At 57.3% G+C, this 20,006-nt stretch overlaps 8 protein-coding genes across 8 annotated transcripts; 3 read left to right on the top strand and 5 right to left on the bottom strand.

Annotated features, from left to right (window-relative positions):
• Positions 1 to 859: 859 nt before the first annotated feature.
• CCM_01076 (uncharacterized protein) lies at positions 860 to 2,020 on the top strand (the record flags this gene model as incomplete). The annotated part of the gene is made up of 1 exon (XM_006666234.1): positions 860 to 2,020. The coding sequence occupies one exon, from the start codon at positions 860 to 862 to the stop codon at positions 2,018 to 2,020; it is 1,161 nt and encodes a 386-aa protein (XP_006666297.1).
• Positions 2,021 to 2,400: 380 nt separating this feature from the next.
• On the bottom strand, positions 2,401 to 2,971 carry CCM_01075 (uncharacterized protein; the record flags this gene model as incomplete). The annotated part of the gene is made up of 2 exons (XM_006666233.1): positions 2,401 to 2,859; positions 2,924 to 2,971. The coding sequence occupies 2 exons, from the start codon at positions 2,969 to 2,971 to the stop codon at positions 2,401 to 2,403; spliced, it is 507 nt and encodes a 168-aa protein (XP_006666296.1).
• Positions 2,972 to 5,036: 2,065 nt separating this feature from the next.
• CCM_01074 (stress activated MAP kinase interacting protein Sin1) lies at positions 5,037 to 7,651 on the bottom strand (the record flags this gene model as incomplete). The annotated part of the gene is made up of 3 exons (XM_006666232.1): positions 5,037 to 5,159; positions 5,240 to 7,559; positions 7,629 to 7,651. The coding sequence occupies 3 exons, from the start codon at positions 7,649 to 7,651 to the stop codon at positions 5,037 to 5,039; spliced, it is 2,466 nt and encodes an 821-aa protein (XP_006666295.1).
• A 630-nt stretch (positions 7,652 to 8,281) lies between these two features.
• On the top strand, positions 8,282 to 9,400 carry CCM_01073 (uncharacterized protein; the record flags this gene model as incomplete). Its single annotated transcript, XM_006666231.1, has 1 exon — positions 8,282 to 9,400. One exon carries the CDS (start codon positions 8,282 to 8,284, stop codon positions 9,398 to 9,400), a length of 1,119 nt encoding a protein of 372 aa, XP_006666294.1.
• A 201-nt stretch (positions 9,401 to 9,601) lies between these two features.
• CCM_01072 (uncharacterized protein) lies at positions 9,602 to 11,170 on the bottom strand (the record flags this gene model as incomplete). Its single annotated transcript, XM_006666230.1, has 1 exon — positions 9,602 to 11,170. The coding sequence occupies one exon, from the start codon at positions 11,168 to 11,170 to the stop codon at positions 9,602 to 9,604; it is 1,569 nt and encodes a 522-aa protein (XP_006666293.1).
• Positions 11,171 to 12,308: 1,138 nt separating this feature from the next.
• Positions 12,309 to 12,677, bottom strand: CCM_01071 (uncharacterized protein; the record flags this gene model as incomplete). The annotated part of the gene is made up of 1 exon (XM_006666229.1): positions 12,309 to 12,677. One exon carries the CDS (start codon positions 12,675 to 12,677, stop codon positions 12,309 to 12,311), a length of 369 nt encoding a protein of 122 aa, XP_006666292.1.
• Positions 12,678 to 14,545: 1,868 nt separating this feature from the next.
• Positions 14,546 to 15,549, top strand: CCM_01070 (uncharacterized protein; the record flags this gene model as incomplete). Its single annotated transcript, XM_006666228.1, has 2 exons — positions 14,546 to 14,967; positions 15,006 to 15,549. 2 exons carry the CDS (start codon positions 14,546 to 14,548, stop codon positions 15,547 to 15,549), a joined length of 966 nt encoding a protein of 321 aa, XP_006666291.1.
• Positions 15,550 to 15,840: 291 nt separating this feature from the next.
• CCM_01069 (uncharacterized protein) lies at positions 15,841 to 19,398 on the bottom strand (the record flags this gene model as incomplete). The annotated part of the gene is made up of 1 exon (XM_006666227.1): positions 15,841 to 19,398. One exon carries the CDS (start codon positions 19,396 to 19,398, stop codon positions 15,841 to 15,843), a length of 3,558 nt encoding a protein of 1,185 aa, XP_006666290.1.
• Positions 19,399 to 20,006: the final 608 nt, after the last annotated feature.

Genomic DNA, 20,006 nt, shown 5'->3' with positions numbered 1-20,006 from the left:
TTGCTGGCAAAGAGGGTGCTATTATTTTCTCGTCTTGGCTGTAAAGCTAAGTGTGCATAGTAAAGCGTTTTGCGCAATGCAGGTTTGACTGTTCGCGCGTGACGTATGCGCAGATGTCGTGATGAAACAAGGATCGTGGAATGTTGGGAGCTGGTGCTCGAAAGCGCTTCGTTGTCCAAAATGTGGGAAGAAGGCTGTCACAGATTGTCTTGCGCGTCACCCCTCCAGAATCGACCCCTGCGCGCCAGTAAATGATAATGATTACAACGCAGTGGTACAAAGTATGACACTTTTATTTTGACCGAGATACAATAAACTAGATTGTAATTTATCATGTAAAAGATTACATTGCCTAATCATTTGCCCTTTGGATTCCATGCGAACTGGCAACGTGGTTCGGCTAGTGGTATGTACGAACCCCACGAACAACGCTCACTGATCCCGGTATCGTCTTTTTCACATGGGTGCCAAGATTTTCGTTGGCCTTGGGTGCTTGGCAGGTTCTTCTATTGAAAGCACTCATATGCTCCGTAGAAATGATCGATCTACTTCATTTTGTTTCCAGACAACGGCACAGCACAAATAGCGTGGCTTACCTGCTCAGTATCCAAACTTCCCGAGGACAGTAGGACGAAATGCGACATTTTTGTTTGGCCTTGCGAATTTCTGATCGCTAATTATAAAGAGCAAATCTTTAAACTTGCTGCCAAACAAAATAGGCACAATATTATATCCATAACTACTCGTGTCCTCGGAGCCGCGCTCAAAAAAGTGGACTGCAAGGCTTAGAAAACGGGTGGCGTGGTTGGCAACACCTTCGTCTCCTACATCTACCTCGCGTCGCGATGGCAGCGCCGCCATGAACGACGACAGAACGTCTCCCAAGAGACGACATATCCTTTCCTCTATAAACCCCGAGAATTTACCCTTCGCGCCACTCAGGAGCCGGCATTCCGAGCGCCGCTCACGATCAGCAACCCCACCACCGAGGTCGCCACGAAAAGAGCCAACAACTGATGGCGGCGAACAAGAACCTGACGGTGACGACACAACGCGGCCGAGGCGCAGCCGGCTGAAGCTCAAAGGCGAGGCGTCTAGCCGTACCCATCGCAGTCGGCGCCGCCGCTCGCGAGAACGTCCTGACGACCGTGATCGAAAAGGGTCCCCACGTCGGCATCGCCACCGTTCACGAGATGGCTACGAAAACGCCGACGAAGAAAAGGAACGCTCCCGTCGTCATCGCCATCGGCACCGACGCCGAAGCCGCTCGCCGACACCGCCAAACCCCCACGAACCAGCACCGCTCGACCCGGAAGCAGCATTCCGCGAGTCCCTGTTCGACGCCATGGCCGACGACGACGGCGCGGCCTACTGGGAGGGCGTCTACGGCCAGCCGGTGCACATTTACGAGCAAGACAAGGTCGGCCCGCAGGGCGAGCTGGAGCGCATGACGGACGACGAGTACGCCGCCCACGTGCGCCAGCGGATGTGGGAAAAGACGCACGCGGGCCTGCTGGAAGAGCGCGCCCGGCGCGAGGAGCGCCGCAAGAAAAAGGAGGACGAGGCCCGCCACAGCCAGAAACTGCACGAGGAGATGGAGCGCAGCCTGCGCCGTGGCGAGGCGCGCCGCGAGAAGCGACGCTGGGCCCAGCGTTGGGAGGACTACACGACCGCGTGGGACCACTGGGACGGCGCCGTGCAGCACATGGCGTGGCCGTGGGAGGGCGGCGGTGCCGTCGGCGCGGCCAAGCGCGCGGCGGGATGGGGCATCGTCGAGGACGGCGCCGAGGAGCCGGTCGACGAGGACGCGGTGCGGGCGTTTTTTGTGCACGGGCTAGCCGCAGAGGAGATTGGCGAGGCGGCGTTTGTGGCCAGGCTCAAGGACGAGCGCGTGCGCTGGCACCCGGACAAGATGCAGCAGCGGTTGGGCGGCACTGTAGATGACAAGGTTATGAGGGACGTGACGGCGATTTTTCAAATCATTGATAGGCTGTGGGCGGATATGCGGAAGAAGGAATGATATTATTATACCCAGCACTTGAAAGTGATTTTATAGCAATCCAACCATTGATTGATATTTTATGACTCTGGGGCCGGAGTGAAGAGCTGTTGGCAACAACCAGAACCAACGAAGTTTTGTGGCTAGTTGGTTCAGCATTCACCACGTTTTGAAATTCTTGTACTGAAATTTGTGGTATTATTGGCAAGTCGCTAGACGACTGCCCAAGACCCAAGTCCTGCTACCATGGTTACACTCTACAAAGCCAAAAGCCCTCAGATGTGATATCCCAGCGGCGCAGGCACCAACTTTTCCGCTAAATATTATGTATTATAAAACAAGCAAACCCGTTTTCAACCCTCATTGATCCTGACAGCGGAGGTCAAAAGAAAGAAAAAAGTTTACAGGTTGGCCATGACGGCGGCACCACCAAAGAGCGCACCCATGGCGACCATGGCAGTGGGCGCGGGGGCGGCGTTGGTCGCGGAGCTGGCCGACTTGGCGGCGGAGCTGGCCGAGGAAGCGGCAGTCGAGGCGGCGCCGGACGCGGAGCTGGCGGCCTGGGAGAGGGAGCTGGCGGCGGTGCCGGACGCGCTCTTGGCCGAGGAGCTGAGCTCGCCGGCCTTGGAGGACAGGGAGGAGGCGGCGGAGGAGGCGGCGGTGGCGACCTCGGTGGCGGCGCTCTGGATGGCGGAGCCGGCGTTGGTGGCGACGCTGGACGCGGCCGAGGCAAGGTTGGTGGCCGCGGTGGACGCGGCTGAGGCGGCGCCGGCGCCGGCGGTGGACACGTCAGAGGCGATGCCCTCGGCACCGGTCTTGATGCTGTTGCCGATGGAGTTGAGGTCGTCGCCGAGGCCAGCCTGGAAGAGGGTGCGTGTTAGTCACGGAGAGAAGGGAAGAGTTGGTGAAGGGGGGGTAACGAACCTGGACGACGGAGGCAACGGCGAGGATGACAATGTTGGAGAACTTCATGTTGATGGTTGTTGGGTGTTGGGGTATAAGGTTGGTGTGTTGGTGTAGATATGGTATAAGACGATTGGATGAAGAGAGAGAGAGAGAGAGAGGAAGAAATGGAAAAAGGAAAGGAAGGAGCTCACGTTTATATGCTTGCAGCAGTTTATACGAGGCTCTTAGGTACCTACCCGTGCACCCAGGATTCCCGGGGCAAAAACACGACATGAGGACTAGACACACCCTCCCTTGTCGTTTTGGTCTGATCCGCATCCCCTTGCCTTGCTTTTCCGGGCCGTGGGGGCTGCAATGTACCCGCAGGATGCAGTCACCACTTGTTGAAACTAAACTTGGCGGACGTTGAACTCTAGGTAGGTACTGAGAATTTACCTACTTGCCATGTTATTTCTGCAGACACCCCTCCCTCCAGCCGCAAGCAGCGCCGCGTTGGTCTGCTTGTGGCGCAGTGGAACGCCATCAGCGCAGACTGACATCAGTGATTATTTTTGGCTGCACGCCCCCAAGAGTCCAACGGTCTTTGTTGGGGGCTGGCCCCTTGATCCCCCCGAAGGATTGCATCATAGCCCGACGATCCAGTTCCAGGGAAAATACAAGGGGTAGATGGAAGTTTTGGATAGAGTGCAATTAAAAGAATTACGTTTGCAGAATCCAAAAGAGCTCAGTCTTTTGCAGGATTTTGGTGGTTGGCAGGAAATGGCTCCCCGTCTAGGCGAGCGAGATCGAGATTTGGTCTGCGACAGTGGCTGGGGGGGTGTGCCTTGGCAGAGAACTAAGCACCGCCACATGTGGCGTCATCACTTTCACACACGCAACAACAAGCGACAAGTTGGTGGTCAGTTTTCACCAGAGCCCGTTTCTTTCACAAGGAGGGCGGTGGTGGTTTGGGCCAGCAGTTCGAGCCCACGCCCACCTACTGGGATGATGGTCGAGCCTCGGTGGAGCATGGAGTAGCCTGATTCTGGCTTCTGAAAATAGGAACAACTGCTCCTCTCTTGCACTGCCTTGCGCATTGCGTCTGCGGGTGATTCCCAGATCATCTCAGGCTCAAAAGACACGCGATGCGCAGCGCCCCGTCTAGAGCCTGCCGCAACAAGAAGAAACGGGCGAAATTTGCGTAAGCCTTGCCTGGTTCTATTTTTGTATTCTGGCTGGCGGGCGTTTTTGCTTTTGGCTTTTCTGCTCAGCCACAGCCTGCACGCGACTTACTGGCTGGCCTCACCGGCCCAACAGGTACCTGTACTAGCCACGTTCTGGGCGACACTACCTTAGTACCTTGGTACATAGGCCGTTAGGAACGGCGGCGGGAAAGAGGGCCTTGTTTTCCGTTGCTTCACAATTCAACGCCCCTCGGTATCATTTTTTAGCTCATTAACCCTGCAATGTGACAATGAGGGCAAATAGTAGCCTAGCAACAAAGCAACATGTATGTAATCATGACCTCGTAGTGATGCAATAGAAGCCCACCCGCATGTATTATGCAACATGGATCTGGGTGGTGGGACGACGCTGAACACACAGAGAGGGCTTGTGCCAATAACACACCCTGCATCACCCCCAGCCAAGCTTTCTTCTCCCGAAGCCTAATTCCAGCTCCCTCCGCCTTGGCTTCTCGACTGCTACTCCGTTTTCCAATTGCTATCCGTAACTGACTTATTACTGGTAGTTTGGTAAGTCGTCGACGCTAATTTGTACTGAGCCCCGGTTCCTGCCTTGGTTGCGGGGCTGATGGATCCCAAAATCACCATGTGGCTCAGCAAGCGGTTTCACACCATCCGCCACACTGTCATAGACTTGGTCACCTCATTGCCGTCACCTTATTGTTCTCTTTGTTCTCCGCGTGGCACTACGTGAACCCTTTCAACTACCAGTCCGTTCTTTCCAACGCTACATTGGTTCTTGAACAGTAATTGGCACGTTGCCACGAAATAAAAGACAAAAAAGTGCCGAGCTAGCTGCTAGTCCTTCCCCCACAGTCCCTGAACACCGCACCGACAGCCGCTCATCCAAGGCCGCTCCTACTACTTCCTTCTCCAGTATTCCCCGGCACTAGCTCGTCCTTCTCAGCTTACACGTCTCGGTTGTACGGAGCAATGCCTCTTTTCAGCTCGCTGACGATTTCCGCCGCCTCGTCGACGTTGCGCGCTTCAAAGTCATAGCGCTTCGTCTCGGCTGCCTTGTACACCACCAGCTGTAGGCAGTGACGTCAGTACGTACTCTCGTCAAGAAGCCGAGGACCAAAAGAAAGAACCGCAGGAAAAAGTTACATACCTTGACATTGGTCGGATGCTTTCGCGCCACTTTACATCCAATCACGTTGCTGAAGTGCACCGTCGTCGTCTTGCTCGTCGTGTCCTGCAGCGCCTTGCCCGCCGATGCTGGCACAATGTGAATGTACTCGCCGTCAATCATCAGCAGCCGCTCGCTGAGCACCAGCCGCATCGGCTGCTTGCGCCACACCGTGTACTTCTTGCCCCCGTCGCTGCCCAGCTCGTCCTGCTTCAGCGCCTCGCGCGCCAGGGGGTGCACGCCCATGATCGGGCCCGCGCCCCCGCGCTGCTTGTTGCCACCACGCCGCAGCATGTGGCTCTCGGGCAGTGACGTCGCGGCCCCGGATCGCGGGGACGCGCTGCTGGGTGATCCCGCCATTGTCAGCGGGCCGTCCGTCGCGAACCGCCGCCGGTAGAGCTCCAGGTCCGACACGTTGCCAATCGACGAGACCGGCCGATCAATCATGACCACAGCACCCGAGCCTGGTAGCTTGAGAACATGATTGGCCTTGTCAAGCTGTCTCTTACGACACACCATCTCGAGCACTTCTTCGAGGTATGTATCAGTCGTCACATCAACCGTCACCATTTGTCCAGGTACAATGTCAGAAGACATGATGTGCACACGAAGTAGTTTCTGCTGGCCTCTGTTGGTATTCGGCATGATGTTCGGCGTCTGCGGCGCATCGGCAAGTGGCGTATTTGGACGATAAGTAGTCGTCATAATAGGGTTATGTCGTGGCCGGCTGGCTGCTGCCTGCATTGCGGCGACACCAGGCTGTAGTGCGTCTTTGCGCGCTTCCTCTGGATCGTTTGCCGGAGCGGACTGCGGCGTAGCCTCTTCGTCCTGCTGTGGAGTGAGTCTCTTGTTCGTCTCATACTCGTCCTCGTCTGCAAGCACCAATGCAAAGTCATCAAATGCTCTCGAGTTGGCGCGCATACGACCACCGCCTCTCATGCCGGCATTGTGGACCGTTGTAAAGGAAATGAGAGGCTTTGTTCTCTCAAACGGCGGGAAATCGTCGTCTACTTCACCCCCCTCCTCTACCATTCGTAGTGTCCACCAATTGATATTCAGTCTGTCGCGCGGCAGGCGAGGCTCTCTCTTCTCTTCATTATATCGATACAAACTTAGACCGATGAGGTCTGCCACGGTCGCAGCTCGTTCAGCGCCGTGGCCGTCGCTCACACGTGGCCGAATAGGCACCTCGAAGGGCTTGCTTGCTGTTTTAGCGTATGCTGGGTATATTCGAACAGCAATGGAACCCGGCGTCCCCTGGCCGCTATAGTGTGCAAATTTTTGAAACGGTATTGATGGCTTGTGCTCTTTGGCTTTCAAAGCCTGGGTCAAAAGACTTGCTGGCTGTATAATGCTAAGAGGTCGGATAGTGCTGAGAGGCCGAGGAGGCGGCAGGGCCGACAGCTTTGCGGGCTCCGATGGGAGCTGTGATTTTCGTACTGTTGATTGTCTGCGGTAATTACGCGGCGGGGTACCAACCACTGGGTGTGTTGGAGTGCCGGTTTCAACCACATTTAGGATGGAAGCCGAGTCGATACTTCCGACGTAATCTTCTGAAATATCGGACCCCTCCTCCGAGTCTTCCTCCTCCTCTGGTAACAATGTTGTGTCGGTGCGTTTGATGCCCGGCGTGGGTTCCTCGTTAATCTTGTCCTGCAGCTTCAGCGTGCGCGCCACCGCCCGTGCGGCCTCGCGATGCCTTTGCGCAAGCGGAACGTCAAACTCGCCCTCGGAAGAAATCTCGCTGCTAGTAACAGTATCTCTTCGCGTGCGCTCCTTGACCGTCTCCAGTGCCGACTGCGAGCCGCGGCGGGGCGGCCTCGGTGACGTGCTCCCAAAGGGCTGCTTGAGGGCCGTGTTCTGCAGCGGCGACGACCCCGCGCGGTTGCGGAGGGGCATTTTGGCGAACTTTATTCGCTGCGCGTCGCGCTGCTCCTGCTCCTCCTCGCTATCGTCGGTGAGGTCGCTGCTGTCGTCCTCCTCCATCTGCTCTCGGCGCCTGCGCCTCTTAGTGGCGATGCCGGGGCCCATGGTGTCGGCGCCGCCGTGCGTCAGCATGCCCCCATCATCCTCGCCGTCTTCGAGCGATAGGCCGAGCTGGCGCGGGGCCTGAAAGTATTCCGACGCAATCGCCGTGGGGATCGGGGGAGAATGCGTCCGCTTGTGGCTCGACGTCGGGCGCCATCCCGCAGCTTTGAAGGGGGCTGTGTTGATAAAGGTCTCGTTTACGGTGAGGAGGCGCTCGCCCACGCCGTCGGCAATGTCGTTGAGATAGCTCGTTCGCAGTTGGTAGGAGACGAGACTGCGAGTCGTTAGCTGGTACAGATGCGACGAGACACGGAGAAGGAGGGCTGTGCTCGGCCTCACTCACTCTTCAACTTGAATGACGGACATGACGCCGGGCAATTCGGGAATTGGAAAGGTTAAATGATGTATGTATAACTTGTATAGATGCACATTGCGAGACGATAATGGAGCACCTTGTGCCACAAGGTGACAACGGAGATGGAGAGAGGAAATCGGGTTTGAATAGCGCTTCCCCACGTCCCACGTCGAGACAAAGCACTAGTGCTGATCCACCTGAGCCAACTTACACGCGGTTGAGAAAAGTATATGTAGCGTTTTTCGCCTTTTTTCTTTTCATGTAGATTCTTCTACCGTGATCAATGCGTTTATATATATATATATATATATAACAGTCAGAGGTTCATTGTCGAACCACTTGCGTAGACTAAGCAGATTGGCAACCGTACAAACCCAGAGGCCTCAAGTACGCGACATTTGTCATATATATATATTTAGGGGCTTTTGGCGAAAACACTGCAATGGCAGATCGTTGCATTATTCATGTATTATCTATGGTATCAATATATACCTAACTGGTTGGGCATTGCCGAGTGTCGTGCTGTAGGTGCAAGACCACTGACCCCACTATTCACTGGCAGCACAGAGAAAAGTCTCGCCGCCCGATGGTGACAATCTTGTTTTCCTCACAAAACCTCCGCAACACAACACAACGCAAACATGGGTCTCGTCGACTATTCCGAATCCGAATCCTCCGGGTCCGAAGCGGAAGCTCCCACGAAGCAGGTCACCAAGCCCAAGACGGCCGCCAACAGTAAACGGATACCCTCGGTCATCGACAAGGGCAAGATCATTGTCAACCTCGCCGGCACCGCGACAGCCGCCACGCCAGCCCCGGGTGACGAGCCCCCCGCCAAGCGAGCGCGCACTACGGGCGGCGGCGGGCGCTTTGCCGGATTCAACTCGTTCCTGCCGCCACCAAAGAACGCGGCGGCCAAGCCAGGGCCAGGAGGCTCCAAGGTCGCGGCACCAGTCTTGGGCGGCCTCCGGACGAGTGCGGCGCCCGGCTTCAGCAGAGACGCGGCGGGCACAACGGCTACCGGCGGCGATGATGGAGACGCGGGGGACTCTGCGCCGAGGAGCCTGCCGCCGCCAAAGAGCGAGATGGCGGCGCCGTCGATTCCAGAGGGCCAGAAGCCCGCGTCCGAGGTCAAGCTCACGGGCAAGCCGCTCATGTTTCGCCCGCTGTCCGTCGCCAAAAGCAAGAAGAAAAAGACATCCACCGCCGCCGCCAAACCCGTGCCCGCAGAACCCACGCCGACACCCGCGCCCGAACCACCCAAGAAGAAAGCCTCCCTCTTCTCCATCCCGACCGACGACACAGCGCCCGCGCCCGGCCCGGCCCTGCCCAGCGGCGGCGCCTACGAGCCTCTGTTCGAGACTGCTGCCACGGCCACGCAAGACGACAGCGGCGCCTACGCCGACGCGGCCCCTGCTGGCGAACCCGAGGCGGCGGAGTCGGTGGGCGCCATGGCCGACGACATGAACCTGTCGGCGGCGGCGCGGCGCGCGCTCTTTGGGCGCGGCGGCGGGGACGCGCGCGCGGCGGCACAGCGCGTCGTCAACTTCAACATGGACGCCGAGTACCGGCACAACGAGGCGCTGCGGGCGAGCGGCGAGCAGCAGACGTACAACCCGGTGCGCGCCATCCAGGGCAGCGGCAAGAACAGCCTGCGGCAGCTCGTCAGCAACGTGCAGGGCCAGCAGGACGCGCTCGAGGAGAGCTTCGCCAAGGGCAAGTCGAACCGCCGGGAAGCGTCGAGCCGGTATGGCTGGTGAGCGAGGTTGGAGTTGCGGTCCGTGTATGCAAGGCATAGTGAGTGGTCTCTACAATGTATGCATGCACGCATAGTGATACCCCCGTTTCTATTGTTTTTTTTCGAGTAAGAGCTGCACCGAGTTTTGTTGATTGCGTTATTCATAAAGCAGAACCTCAATATGCTAATGCTAATGCAAAGTGTACATTTCATGCCCGGGCTTTCAGCATGTCGTTACCACCACCGTTCTTGCACTTTTAAACTCTTGATCGACGAGGAGAAACCCCCATTCACCTCGCGTAATGGGCGAAATATCATCGTAGCCATGGGGCGTCATGGGCCCGTCTCGCTCCCGCCATGGCGGATCCGGTCCCGGACTGAGAACCTGATCAATCGACGTGGACTGCGCGTTCATCCAGAGCTGATTCCTGGAAGCTATGACCTGACCGGCCTCGTCATCCGGCCGCGCCGTTAAGACCTCTGCCTCGGGCTCTATCCTCTGTGCATCTGGTTTCGGGTCGTCGTCCCCCATGTCGGATCGATGTGCAAGCGTCTCGGTAAAGCTGGTTTGCACGCGCAAAGGGGGCATCTTGGGTGAAGGAGAGCGTTTTGGCTGCGCAGAAACTTGCCTTGTGGTGGCCGCCATGGCAACTGTGGCCGCGTCAACAGTCGGGCTGTCTGGTAGCGGTTCGACGTAGACGCCGCTGTCCTGGTCGTGGTATGGCTGGTCCTCGGTATCCTCTTCCTCGTCCTCTTCATCGTCAGACCACATGGAAGAGTCCTCGGGCACGGGCGCAAAATACATGCCGTCGATGCCGCCCTGCATCTCGACGCCGCCATAGGCGCGCCGGTACATGCGATCCAGATCCACCAGCGCCGAGTGTGATACGTTGAGCCAGTCATAGGAGCGCAGCAAGTGCATCTTGGAAACCTTGGTCCCCGACGCCAGCACATAACGGCGCAGTTCGTCGACGGCATCTTCCAGCCGCAACGGGGAGCCCGTTTTGGAGTAGCTTGATAAAGCCGCCTTGAGGCTGTAGAGGCGGTCAAAGGAGACGAGGGATAGGCCGTCGGATGAAAACAGCACGTCGTTCTGGGCGATGGAGTTGTTGAACAGGGTGTTGTTGAAGCCGCAGGCCGGCGCGCTGAGTGCCGGTGCCACATGTGTTCCAATACTGGACTTGCGGCCCGCTTTCGCGAGGGCCGACTGCAGCGTCCTCTCGGCCTTGGATGGCAAGTTGCCGTGATGGATGAGCCGCACCCCATGCTGCGGTGTCATGGGAAAGCCATACGAAGACCCTTCGGTCGGGATGGACGACTTCGCCGTCGACGGTGTCATGGGCGGAGGCGAGAGCGGCGTCATGGGCGTGAGCGGCCACAGGGGCGACCGCGGCGAGAGCGGGCCCTGCTGGGTGCGGGGAAATTCCATCGACATGGGCGTGTAGCTCGGAGAGGACATGACGGACCGGGGGGAGGTCGGCATGGACGATGTCGCGGACGAGGGCGAGAGGGCCGCCTGGTGGCGGCCCCAGCGTGGGAGATGCAGACGCCGGGCGAAGCGGTTCTGGGACGAGGGCGAGGCGGGGCCGGGCAGGGGCGGGGAGCAGAGGACCGGCGATGGCGGGAGCTGATAGTCGCGACGGGCCACGACGAGGGTGAGGTGGAGAGACTTGCGGGCGAGACGGGTCGAGGTGTATTCGAGGGCCGGGAGGAGCTGCGGCGGGAGGTGGTGGGCGTCGAGGAGGGAGGGGCCGGCTTCGAGGGGCGAGGAGATTTTGTCCTTGAGAGACATGATTGGGGAGACTGATGGGGTATCTTGTATTGTCTTGCGAATAATCGGAAAGAGTGGTGCGGAAAGGAAAGGAATGTGGTGTGTGTATATGCTCAACCAGGCCGCTGTACCCCAGGCTTTTGGTCCCAAACTTGGCTACTATGCAAGTCAATGCAAGAAGACGCAAGAGATGGACTAGAAGAGAGATAATAAGAGACTTTCTTCTCCAAACACCAAGGCCCAGGACCGGTTGATGAAGAAGAGAGAAGAAGGAGGAGGGTTGTTAGAGTTGTCTGGGCTAGATGGAGGTATACATATAGATGGTTATGAAACAAGACTTTGGACATTGGCCCACGTGCATCTTGAGATCTGAAACGAAACAGAAATAGAAACAGACACCAAAAGCCCGACTGGGGGAGAGGGGGGAGCTTGTTTCCTATTGCAAGACGGACTTGCTATTTTAGGGGCGGGTGAGGGCTGCATATGCTCGGCGGCTAGCGATGGCCGGGGGGGGGGCAGCTGAAACCAAACGGCGGGATGGGGGGGGGGGGGGAAGCAGCCAGCGTCGTCGGAAACAGCCGTGGAGATGTATTGTATGGGTGAACTGTATAGTTGCATTTGGTCGGTCCAGATTCGTGGACCATGTTTTGCTGAAAGAATGGCACGACTTGGTAGAGTGCCGTTTGCAACGATGATGAGGCGCGTATAAGTCGAGGCATGCGTGGGGCGCTCATTATGGCCAGCCAGCTGCTTTCTTGTCCCTGTCAGCTCGAGGAAACTCAAACGAGAAGAGAGTTTTTTTTTGGCGTTTCGGGGGTTTCTTGTTTCATCGTCTCGTTCGTCTGCCCGGTCGCCAGCGCACCTCCTCTTGGCCGCAATGAGACGACCGCCGACCCAGTCGTTGCAAGAAGTTGGGCGCGTAAAAAGTCACTAGCAAAAAGCGGGGGCTGAAGAAATGAATTGCCCGACTAAATAAGGTACCTCTAATTAGGTGTGGTTTGCACCTCTAGAGAGGTAGACACCCTACACGTATTAGCCAACGTCTTTTTTTTATTTAATTTATAACGTATTATTGAGGACGAAGATGGATGGACCCATCACACTTTGAACCGTCACCCCGCGCGGGCCTATGAGTGGCTGTTTCTTAGGCAGATCAACTCTATACATCCTTCACAAGGTAACGTCGACCTGATACTTTTGCTGACTCGTCAACACAGTTATCAGGATGGGCATAGCGGCCACCTTGGGCAGTCACCGCTTTAGACAAGCTCATTCTCACGCAGCACCTCCCAGACACGGCGCGCTGCGCTTCGCTTCGCGGCGACTTCCTGTGCGCCTGCGCCAGCGCGATAAGCAGGCCGCAGATGTACGGATCCCGACAGGGCATCGTGGGCTGCAGCGCCTTTTCCTTCTTGCGCCGCACGATGAGGATGAGCGCAGCACCGTAGTTCTGGCCAGCCCTCGCTTTGCCTCGGTGCACCCACTTGTGTCGCGCCTCGGATATCGCGTCAAAGTTGGTGGAAATCATCATTCGGCCTCCCGCCTTGGCCGTCCACACACCCTGAACATGTAAATGGCAGACCAGTCTCCCCTCTAAACTGCATCTCGATTCGACCCCCGCCCCTACTATACGAGCGTTAGCTTCCGACTCCGTCGTCGACTGTTACTTACTCCTGCTTTCCCTAACGGATTTCCCCGCCAGATCTATGATTTATTTGTGCCCCTCTATAGCGCAAACGCAACGTTTTCCTTGCCTGCCTCATAAAATCGCCCAAACAAGGAACCCATGGCAGACCCCTACGATTGAGTGGATAGAAAAATACATATTCTGCTGGACAAGGCAAGTCTCACAGAACCGTCAACAGCTTTCTCACCCACCGCCTTCCAGCATCTGATGTAAGCGCCCGGCTTCGTCCACAATGGATGACAACCTCCCTGCTCCAGCCAACCAGAGACCCTGGTCAGCCACACCACCAGCCCAAGGATCTACACAGCGGCGGAACAATGAAAATAGAAAAAAAAGAAAAAAAATGCGGCGAAAGAAGGGGCTGCAAATCCCATCTTCTTAGCTGTTGTCTTTAGTCTGCACGCGCTTGATCTGGCTGCTATGCATCCCTACAGTGCCCCCTCGTCTGGTCAAGGCACATACATGTACATGTTGCATGCTTATTTTGGTGGTGCGTCATCTGCACAGGGCTGACTTGTTTGTTCCTGCAGTTCATTTCAATCTTTACGCGGGGCTTGCTGCTTAATCCAAGTCAAATAATGCTGCTTAATCCAAGTCAAATAATGCTGCTTAATCCAAGTCAAATAATGCTGCTTAATCCAAGTCAAATAATGCTGCTTAATCCAAGTCAAATAATGCTGCTTAATTCAAGTCCACCAAGGTAAAAGTACAATTCACATGTTCACTAGGAGGCTCCAGCTGGTTGGTGCCACTACCCTGGACAAGAGCTTTTGTGAATTGTGCGTTTCAATTTTCGCAGAAACATTTGTCGCATGATCAAAAACGGTAGTGGAAAATTCCGTCGCGAAAATAAAGAGACGGCAAGGTTGATTGTGCTGCGACCCAAGTCTGCTGTTGTAGAGGATTTGGTCAGGCTGCGGCTTGCTAGGCAGGACGTTCCAAAAGAATGATGTACCAACATATATCGTACGTCGCTTGCGTATTACTTACTTGCCAAGGCATATATTGAATACTTTACTGAATCAGGGCCGCTTGACCGAGGGCACGAGTCTACTGAGACGTCCATCTACACACAGCCAACATTCAACATGGTCACAAACCACATGTGATGGTCTTCCGTCGATAGTTTCATTCTAGAGTTTCGCTTCTCTTGGAAAATAAACATCCACCGCCCTTCTTATCCGGTCCAGGTTGCCTCGCCTGTTTGGAGGATCAGATCCGGGGCACAAGAAACTCTCTCTGCCAGCCTGATGTCATGTTACACAAAACCAGTATCAGTAACTTCGGTGCGCCTCCAAGTGAAGTCACAAGAGCTCGTCACACCAGCTGGTGCGTCGAGCCGAGCCGAGCAGCCTGACCTAACCATGCGCCCGGCCAGCGAACAGAGGATACTCTGATTTGTCCAGTCCCCGCCCCCCCGGGCCAGTCAACGAGCTTTGGCTGCCTGCTGCGGGGTTTTGAGACCAAAACGCTGGATTCAATGCTGTCTTGCCTTGCCTCTTCTCCATGTTCATCAAATAGAACAAACACTTGGCAGAGGCTGGCCAATCGCGGGGGTGGTGGGTTGAAAGAGGGTACGTAACCAGATTGACCTTTCCCTCTTCCACCACATATAAAAGCAGCCAGACGGAAAGGCTTTTCATTTCACGTCACCAAGAGTCCCTTTCTTCAACATACCGCCTCAGACAAACTTGTTTAAAACGAAAACCATGTCCGCATTTGCTGGCGCCCAAGGCTACGAGGCGCTGAGCTCCGCGCAGCAACGGGACCGGGCGGTCGGCAGCCATGCCGAGAATGGCTTTGCCCGCACGCCGTGCGCGCCGCCGCCGCACCTGTGCGTCGTCGTGTCGGTGCCGGCGCAGAGCAGCAACAACGCCGGGTTCCGCGGCCGCCTGCACGACGTGAGCGCCGCGTACCAGCACGCCGTGCACCACGCGCCCCTCGGCGGCAGCGACGTCATCGGCGACGCGCTGATGGGCAGCCGGCTCTACGCGATCCGCCTCGGCACCATGGCCCAGACGATTGAGGGCCTGCGCAGCGAGGAGGCGCGGTATACCGTGCAAGGCAGCGACGAGGGTGGTGCGGCTACCCTTGCCCTGCAGCGGCTGAGCGATCATGAAAGCATCACCATGTGAGTCGGGACTCTCGTACCCTTTTGTTTGTTTGCAGATCCCAGCAAGTTACCAACGGCAAAGGAAACAGCGACTTGTCAGACGCCACAGACGACTACAGCTTGGTCGTCGGCCGCCAGACCGTTGCGGTCACGGCGTCGTTTCCCGTCCCAGACAGCGTGTCCAGCGCCGGCAGCAGCCAGCACCCCTTTTACACGTTTACCTGGGGTGGTGGAGAAGAAGACGCCCCGGCGACGACGACGACGCTGCAGTGGCAGATCCAGCCCCTCGGAACCGGGCCCCTGAGGTATACCCTTGTGCGAATCGACGCGGCGGGCGGCGGCGCCGAGGATGCGTCGTCTCCCGCACCGGAGAGCATCCGAGCCATCTACCACCACACGGGCCAGGCCCCCTCGCTCTCGCTGTGCAGCGGCCAGGGCGTGCTTCTTTTGCCGGAAGACGGCGGTCGTCTGACCGAGGCCGTCATTGTCGCCAGTCTGCTCGGTCTGCTGTGGAGGGTTCGCGCCATGCAGGTCAAGCCGCTGGCCGCCGCCGCGTCTGCAGAGACGGAGAAGAAATCAATCTTGCGCCGCCTGTTTTAGTTTGTTCGCATCATTCATACTTGCTCGGCCAAACACTACTCAAATGGTTTAAGAAGCGTTTGCGCTTTTGATGCTTTTTCTATCCTAAATGTATTATGCTTTACTCTCACCTTGCACACTTGATCTATACATGTGGGTGAGAACTGAACCTTGAAGGTTTCCATCTGCCCAATAAGCCAAAAGAGGGTGTTGAAGAAGAAAAGTATATACGCGAACAAACAAGGTCACTGACCGCAGATGCACCATGAGCCCAAAATAAAACATGTATACACCGTCACTGGCGGCAGCCGCTTATATCCGCCCGCCAGGAATGATTTCCCGCTCCAGCAGCTCCGTCTCGTCACCGTCTCCCGTGCGGCGCCTCTCCATGACCCAGCGCGCCTCGCCATTGTCCTCCTCCTCCATAATGTACGAGACGCTCTCTGTCGAGCTCTGCTGGCGGCGATGCCCCTTGCCGTGCCTCGACGCGAGCGACACGGTGCGGGCCGGCACACCACCGGCGACCACCTCGGACGACGACGACGGCAACGGCCAGTTCCACTCGTTCGAGTTCCGGCCCGGCACGGCTGACACCGGCGCAGACGCGCTCTGGCCGCCGCCTGGCGCGCGCGGATACGCCGAGTTGCCGCGGGCGGGGTTGTTGTTGTGCTGCTGCAGCGTGGCCAGCGCGTGGGCTTGCCCCTGCGGCCCCTGCGCCGCATTGGCCATGGTCAGCGTGGGACTAGCCGGCAGGCTGCCCAGCTCAGACTCGCGACCTTCGCTCGAGAGGAGCGAGTTTTGGCGCGCGTGGGTGTAGCCGGGCATAGGAGCACCTCCTCCCGCGGCAGCGGCCCACGGGGGCGCGCTCGGGAGCTCGCCCCGCTCCGACTTGGGCGACCCGTCCCGGCTCGAGGCCAGGCTCGCCTGCGAGCCGCCCCACGCCTTGTTGCGGAGCCGCAGCAGCGCCGAGAGCGTCATCTCATCGCCTTCCTCCGACATCATGGCCAGCTGTGCGAGCCCGGGGCTCTGCATGGTCGTGGGGGTGCCGCCGCCGACCAGCGGCGGCAGTCCCATGCTCATAATCGAGTTGCGGTTGGAATACTCGGAGCGCTCCGTGATGGGCGTGAGGTTGGCCTCGCGGGAGATGAGGCGGCCGCTCGCCGACCGCGCCAAGTCGCCGCCGCGCGGCCCAAAAAACCCGCCGACCGCGTAACCGATTTCTGCGCCGCCGCCCGAGGCGCTGGAGCTGTAGGAGCCGTGGTGCTGCGTCGAGGAGGGGGGCGCTGCGTAGAAACCAAACTCCTGCCCATACCAGCCGTCAGCGTCGTTTGCGAGCGCGCTGGCATTGGCCTCTGCAATAATGGCATCATCGTCGAGCTCAAAGTCATCCATATTCTCGTAGCCAAAATCGTCGTCCAAGTCGTCCGTAGGCTCGTATTCTACGTCATCTTGGATCTTGACCGTGGACTCTTGTGTCTCGGCATCTTCCAGCTCGTCTGTGCCATCTTCGTCTTCCGCGTCATCTTCCAGAACAGGCGAGGCGCTGCGCTGGAATTTACCCGACGCGGCAGCTTCGTGTGCAGCGGCGGCGAGGGCGGCCTGATAGGCTACCATCTTGCGCTGCGAGGGCGAGGATGATGATCCCATCACCGAGGACACCCTGCCCAGTGGCGAAATCATGGAGCTACCCCCCTGTGCCCCATCCAACATGCCCGCACTGAATGATGTATGAGCGGTAGACTGTGTTATTTCTGATTGAGCGGAGAATCGCGACGTATCCGATATCCTCTTCTTGGACTCGCTGGTTGCCTTTGTCATTGACTGGGCGCGAGCAAACGCTCCACGAACCGGGCGACCGAACTGATCCGTATCATTATTGTCAAATATGGACTCGTCAAATGGCTCATCATCAGGGTCGATGCCTGCGGCAAGATCTTCCGCGAATTCATCTTCATAGCCAATGATACCGTCATCAAAGTACAGCTCGTCGTCTGGCAAGAACGCCAGTGCATTGGCCTTTGCACCGACGGTCTTTTCTTCGTGTCGAGACGTTGCCTGGTCAATTCCGAGCCCCAAGAGTCGTTGCCCAAAAGCTGAATCCCTATCGCTGGAATTGGGTTGAGCTGACAAGGGAAAGTTGGCTGTCGTCGGTGTGTCTTTCGTCATTGCCGAACCGATAGGCTGTCCCTCTGCGTCTCGTGGAGTATTGGGCATTTGTCCTGGTAAGAAAGGGCTGGGGATTTCTGATTCGGGATTCGATCTCTGAAAAACGAAACCGGAAAAATTCTGTTGATCATTGTCGGGATCCTCCTGAGTATCAAATTGATCCTTCTGTACATACGGTGTCTCATGGAGATAATCGTCTTCGTCGTCGAAATCGGCATTTACGCCCGGAATTCTCTCCTCAAGGCCATCGTCATCCATCATTGCGTCGTAGTCAAATGCGTCTTCATCAAATTCGTCAAACCTAGAATCTCTTCGCTCCTCACTTTCTGGTTCGCCTTTTTCTAATTGCCGCTGCCGGTGTCGGTCTTCCAAAATCTTCTCTTGTTTTGCAGCACCTATCATGTCAAAACTGAACCTTGAACTTGTACTCTTCATGTGTCTGGGCAAGGACGTGATAGTGTCTCTGCTCGACATTTCCGAGAGAGATATTTTATGAGAACGTGTTGTCCGTATCGACGGGTTAACACGCGTTAAAGAACCGAATTCGCGGTTGCGGTGGTCTTCGGCTATGCTCGATAGGTTCTCAAGCTGGATAGAGCCAGCCATAGAGGAGCCACTGGAGCTGCGCATCCTGTCTCTGAAAGAGCCATTTCGCTTCTCTGGTACGGAGGTAGGGGATGGATTCTGACTCGTTGGGCGGTTAACTAGTGTAACATCCTTGGAGATGGGCTTCGGCGGTTGCTCTTGTTCGGGCACTGGCGCAGCCACTGGCAAAGGAGCAGGTTGGGGAACCGCCACCGGCTGCTTTTGATACTCAGTGACTGGCGGTCTCGCCTCTGGTTGTACGAAGTCATTCCGCGGAATACTCCGGCGTCTAGGTGCACTGAAATCGTGAACACGGGTGCCTTTGATTCGTGGATCGTATGTGGGTTCGGGGTGTTGGCTGGATACTATGGGCATCGGCAGGGCGTCGGGGACATTCTGGTTCATCTTGCGTCGCATCAAAAGCGTAGACATTGGATTCTTCAAAAAGGGCAACCCCTTCTTCGCCTTGTGAGGCTCCATGGGTGTAATCGTGACGGAAGAGGACGACGACGACGTAAACTCGGCAGTGAGACCCAAGCCGGGCGGGCGACGACCAGTCGGCTGCACAGATTCAGAAGGCGAGACAGAAGAGTGCGACGGCACCCTGGAGAAGCCCTGCGACGGCTGGCCTTGTCTCGGTGCCACAGGCGGCGGCGCACCAGCGGCAGCGGGGGATGTCTTGGCGCGCAGGTGCTTGTCGTCGAGTGGCGGCGCGGCGTGATGCTCGGGTGTGACGAGCGCCTTTTGCGCGCGCAGGCCGCGGCGGTAATTCTCCAAGGCGACGCCGCCAATGAAGCCCGAGTCAGTAGTGTAGGGCGAGCGGGCCGCGGCGGGCTGCGGGACGACGCGCTGCTCGACAAGCGGCCCGTGGGCGGCGGCGGCGTCGGACGAAAAGCCGGGAAGGGGCGGGGACTGGTCCGAGGTGACGCGCGTAATGGGCGGCAGCGTCGGCGGGACGAGCGACGTGGTCGAGCTGGGCGGCTGCGTGTCCGGGGACGAGACGCCGCCGTCGGGGGTAAAGGGCGACTGCGTGTTGCTCAGCGGCGAGGGCTGCTGGTCGCCGGCGGGCGACGCGGGGTTCGACGGCCCGCGCCGGTGGAAGCGCAGATGCGACAGCATCGTCGAGAAATAGCTCTTCAATTGGCCTTTTTGGGATGGACCTGGCTGGCGGCCCGGGGTGTTTTGGATTTTGGGCTCGTCGAGAGCAACGACGCGCGCGAAGTTACGAAGCGAGGGCCGAAGCCAGAGCTATCATGTCGACGACCGGGTGACGTGGACTATCGAGCTGTCGTCAATCGCATCGTAGAGAAGCCGGCAGTTTTCGTAGCAGTGTCCGTATTTCAACGGCGAGTAGGGCGTAGCAAGAGGGGGGTCGCGCGATGAGAAGCGTGGGTGCTGTAGTGAAAGGATAAGGCTGCCTTGTTGTGGCGTGAGACGACGTTAAGCAAACGGGGCTGATGCCACAAGGGTGACTACAACAGTCGAGGCGCTTCCAGATGCCTCACAAACTTTGACAAATTTGAATGCTTTTGAATTCTCATCATGTTTTTGTTTAATGTCTCCTTGCCACCCTTCTTCTTGTCTCTACTTTATTTTTTGAGCCGACTTGTAGCGGTTGCATAATTCTCCATGCTCTCCACGGGTGCGCAACCTACCACATGATAATCGATATGTTTGGTGGCGCTTATATTTAAGCCGTTGAGCGATCGGCACAAGGTCAAAACGAA

Source organism: Cordyceps militaris, assembly GCF_000225605.1.
Source record: "Cordyceps militaris CM01 unplaced genomic scaffold CCM_S00001, whole genome shotgun sequence".
NCBI lineage: Eukaryota > Fungi > Ascomycota > Sordariomycetes > Hypocreales > Cordycipitaceae > Cordyceps > Cordyceps militaris.
This window is presented reverse-complemented; position numbering and strand designations above follow the sequence as displayed.